This window comes from Poecilia formosa, unplaced genomic scaffold (genome assembly GCF_000485575.1).
Source record: "Poecilia formosa unplaced genomic scaffold, Poecilia_formosa-5.1.2 Scaffold356, whole genome shotgun sequence".
Taxonomy (NCBI): domain Eukaryota; kingdom Metazoa; phylum Chordata; class Actinopteri; order Cyprinodontiformes; family Poeciliidae; genus Poecilia; species Poecilia formosa.
In genome coordinates, this window is record NW_006800295.1 from 336,287 (window position 1) to 341,044 (window position 4,758).

Here is a 4,758-nt window from a genome sequence, read left to right on the forward strand (position 1 = left end):
ACAAAGCCTAACATGTTTTGTGGTGTTTCTTTGCATATTATTTAACGTTGTATAACCAAAAGGAAACTGCCAAGAGAATGGAATTTTCTTTCATGTGCATTTTGTCATTCTCTACCTAAGGAGGAGGGTGAAAGCGTGAGAAAGTGAGTGGAGGAGGAACTTTCATGAGCAGGTGTGTCTACCTTCCTGAGTGATTGTCTGTTACCATTATCTCTGACGCGATACCTGCTGCTAGTATATAAAGGCAGAGACCTGATTCATCCGCTTCAGATTCACACTTCCAAAGTTCAAGCTTGCTAATTGTTGACTTTAGCTCTGGGCATCACTGCTTTTATGAAGATGAGGAATCTTCTTCCAGCGGTTTTACTTGGTCTTCTTGCCGTGATCCACTCATCACCTATTGACTGTAAGATATCTTTTTTTTTCTATAATATTTAATTTTCAAATCAATAATGTATTACTAAAATATATTTGATGATATAATTGTAACAATTCATTGAGAAGTAAAAAAAAATTGCTTTAAGAGATTGTCACTTAATTCTGAACATGCTTTAGTATGACAAACAAAATCTAAATGTTTTATTCTACAGTAGTCTTTTAACTTTACATTGTGACTCAGCACGTAGCCAGAACTCTCTGTGTATTTTAGCTCTCACTCCTGCACGAGTCATATTTCTTAGCTGCTGCTCAAATCTCAACGCCACCCCCAGAGAACACACAGAGGGCTTTGTAAAAAAAATTGTGAGCTGCTCCAAGAGGTGCATTTATGTGTTGATCTTGATTACTGTGAAACCAAATATCAGCAAATAGTTGTTACACCAGTTTGGGCAACAGCTAATCTCAGAGGGGGGATACACCTTATCTGAACATGACCAAGCAAAAAAAAGAGAAAGAACATGATTTAAAGCTAAGGCGCTTAACTTTAATTTATTTTTTAATGTAACAGACCAGGTTATTGTTTTCAGGGATGGAGAAAGATTTTCCTACCTTTTCAGCATTAGTATAGGTATTATTATCTAATATCTAAAAGTGTTAATGCAATTTCTTTTAAATTTTACCATCAAATTGATGTAAAATAATCCATGAACCTTTTAGCTATGTAAAAATGAGCAACAAGAACAAACAAAATAAATAAAAATGTCATAAATGTGAATTCTGACTCCTCACCATCAGTGATCATGAGTCAGCGTATGGTGACACAATGTCTGTTCCTAAAAAATATCTCTGAAATGTTGCAAGAATAAGAAATGATCAAACACAAATTGAAATGTCACTTCTACAACTAAAACAAAGAATTCGATTTAAATGAGAAACAAACATTTAACTTCTAAAAACATTGGATCCTTTAAGTGCAACTAAATCAATGATAATTCACAAATTTACATTTGTAAGGCCAAAACAAACATCAGCATGCTTACCAGTGAGCTTGCTCCATATTTTGTCCAATTGCATCCTCTTCAACAATCATCCTTTCCTAATAAACGGGAAGCAACTTCATTAGTCATTGTTCTGATGAAACAGGTGTGTCAAATTTTGAGAATGATGTTTTGTCAAAGCACTGGTCTCTTTTGTTACCCAAATATTAGTCACCCAGGTTAATTATTAGAGTTATCACCACACCTCAGTCAAAGAGGAGTGTAAAACAAGCTAACACAAGAATTCATGGTTCAAGGTTCAGTTGTAATATATAAAAGAGCTCAGTAACTTTCCTTTCCACTCATGTCAGGACCAGTTTGTAAATATAACAGTTTATCCATAGACTTTTCTCTTTGTTCTAGCTATGACCCAGATCCCTGCCAGGCCAGAGGAGGACGTTCTAGAAGAGGCCATGACTGATGGGTTCCTTGTTGAACATTATGCTGGCCCCTCATTCACAACTGAGCCACCCAAAATAAATGCAACAGTTCAGGCATCCCAGCAGCCATATTTGGAAATCTTACCAGAGGGCAGCGGTTTCTACCCTACTTCTACGACTGAATCACATGAAACGACCACAACCAATGTGCAGACATTCTTTGTTGACGCAAGCGAGGGCAGTGGTTTCTTGGGGACAACTACTTCTCCAACAACCAAAACACCTGAAATCACTAGAACTATTTCTCCATCTCCACAAGTGACCTTTGAAACCACAGACGAGGGAAGTGGCTTCATAGAATTCCCTGCAACAGAATCATCCAAGCTATCTACATCGATTCCACAGACAAGCACAGATTTCCTAGCAGGTGGTAATGGTGACAGTTCAGTTTTCAGTTCAGGTGCCACGACAACATCTGTGAGTGTTTCAGCTGCAGCGACCCCTACCTCCACAATGGAGTCTGTGGAATCATCGATTGGCCTTAGAAATAATTCTCAACCGAAACTACGCAGTAGCTATATCGGAGGATTGGGAACAAATCAAGATGAGGTCTCTACCGATGGAGTTTCAACAAAACAAGTTCATCACCCCCATGGTAAATTTTCTGTAAATAATTATGATTATACATAAATTAAACATTTGGTAGAACAATATTGTACTGTCCTAGAGAATGTTTAATTCTGAGTTGTTGTTTTTTAACTGCCAACAGAAGATACAGGCACTCACAAAGGACACAGCACACCTGGTAAGTTTAGGAAAAGTTTTTAATATTATCTATTTGTGGCTCATTAATTCCATTAAAATAACCAATTTTCCCATTTGCACAGATTGGATCATCATCCTTGCATTTCTAGTTGCCCTGGCTGCACTTGTAGCTCTTTGCGCTGCCATTGCTACCAGAGACAAGTAAGACCTAATTGTCAGAATACCAATCATTATTTTTACTTCTACATTCTTTAAGTGCTGAACTAATTTTTTGTTGTCTTCTTGATGTGTAGATGGAATGGTCCACAGCAGACATCTGAGAAAATAACTAATGCTCAGAACCAGAAGAGGGAGCAGGAAATGCAGACTTTCCTCCACAAAAATGAGCCCAAAGAGAATGGAATGGAAACTGAGTACACGGTTATTCCACTGGACGATCTTGCTGACCATCATTCATAAGACTGAGTTTGAGATACCGACCCTATGCAGACTCAGCTGTTAATCATAAGACTGTTTCTTAAAGAATCTAAAATTTGAACTGAGGAACAAAACTTGACTGTTAATCAGAATTAATTCTGGGCTTTATCTGGCAGTCAAAATTACGCTCTGTTTTTCTTTTTTCTTTTTTTTTTCTTTTTTAATGATGCCTTTCAAAAGTTTTAACGAGACCTGTACTTGAAATGTAAAGAAAAAAAAATGGCTGAGATATTTATTGCCATAATCATCTTTTTTTTTTATATTACTTGTAAGATAGACAACTGTTCATGAGTGGTGCACAAATATATTTTATTTCATTTCAACAAGATAAGATTTTCCAATGTATATTATTTTTTCCTTTTTTTTTACTTTCTTACAATTTTATTTTTTAAAATGTGTGTTTGTTTTAATATTATCTGAGAGTCTTTATAGTAATCTTATTGAATAATGTATTGTGAGTTCTAACTTATGTGAAACTGCTCTGCTGCTTTCCCATCTTCATTTTGCAAGCGGAGAGCGCTGTACAGGGCTCAGCCTGCTAACTCCGCTGCTCTTCCTTCTCCCACACAGCACTTCAAAGGTTACCGAATATTCATTGCATCCCACGTCAAACAGGAAATAAACACAACAGAAACACATCGGTAAATATTTATCTGTGTTTTTATTTAATATATACACACATGTATTAAAAGATTTACGCACACTATTTTCTGGACAAATCCTTCAGTACAAGTCCATTCAGTTCTGTTTGCAAGTAGTCAGCCAATGTTTTGAACAGGGAAAATGTTACTTATTCTTCAATATAAGCACTGAATAAAAATGAAAATATATATAGAATACCTGAAATTTTACATGATAGAAGTAAACAAAAAAATGAGTCCAAATCACTAATAATGCATATTTCAAATCAGAAAACCAATGAAAAATGAACTTTTATGCATTTCACATATAGCTGATTTTAAAAATATAAATAAAATTATGCAGTTAGTCTTTCAAGGTGACAAAGCCATACAAATCAGAGGGCTTGATGGTTTTATTCATGTAGGCATAATGTAGCTGCCAACATCAAGTTGAACACACACTCAGAGCCACCTCAGCAGAATCAGAACCTAAAAATTACAGTCTTCATGGGATCAGTCATAAAATGTGCTCTTTTTAAAAAACAAAAAAAAAGTGAAATAGTTTTAGTACGTCTTTATCTTACTCTTTCACAGCCCATCAAAAAGTCTATTAGGCCAATAAATAAGTACAGATATAGCATTGCTCTATTATTGCTTAACACTGTTAATAAGAATAGTCTTTTTTTTAGAAATATTTAGGATAGCAAAAACACTTATGACAAAAAACGTCAAGTCTATACATTTGATTCGTATATCTCTAAAAGTGAATATATACACAAAGTGCAAGCAGGCACTTTAAACAAGGATGCTGCTTATAAAAAAAAATAATCCATTTTTTTGCTGGGATCAATTAGTTTCTTATCCTGTGATACTCAAAAAACATGTGAAAACAACATTCAGTGACCTTGTTGTTACAGTGCTGGATTTATGTTAGTGCTGGAGGCAGAATTTAGTGTGCACTTGCTAAACAGATGTGACCATAGATAATTAAGTCTAGATCCAATTACAAGCTTGTTATTTATATGCAAATCTGATGTGAAAAATCTACAAAATCTAATACAATCTTGTGAGAAGGCCCAGCCATCCTCAAATGCTGTATAA

General features: G+C 35.3%; 1 protein-coding gene across 1 annotated transcript; it reads left to right on the forward strand.

Annotated features, from left to right (window-relative positions):
• The first annotated feature begins 233 nt into the window (after positions 1–233).
• Positions 234–3,675, forward strand: LOC103153587 (endochitinase A-like). Its single transcript, XM_007574565.2, has 5 exons — positions 234–406; positions 1,779–2,450; positions 2,565–2,600; positions 2,683–2,761; positions 2,854–3,675. Exons 1-5 carry the CDS (start codon positions 334–336, stop codon positions 3,017–3,019), a joined length of 1,026 nt encoding a protein of 341 aa, XP_007574627.1. The 5' UTR covers positions 234–333; the 3' UTR covers positions 3,020–3,675.
• The last annotated feature ends 1,083 nt before the right edge of the window (positions 3,676–4,758 follow it).

What these genes read in the sequence shown, in the direction of transcription:
- LOC103153587 (XM_007574565.2), top strand. Translation starts at nt 334, where the DNA reads ATGAAGATGAGGAATCTTCTTCCAGCGGTTTTACTTGGTCTTCTTGCC. An exon ending in CCACTCATCACCTATTGACT is followed by an intron (nt 407 to 1,778) that starts GTAAGATATCTT and finishes TCTTTGTTCTAG; the next exon opens with CTATGACCCAGATCCCTGCC. An exon ending in GCCATTGCTACCAGAGACAA is followed by an intron (nt 2,762 to 2,853) that starts GTAAGACCTAAT and finishes CTTGATGTGTAG; the next exon opens with ATGGAATGGTCCACAGCAGA.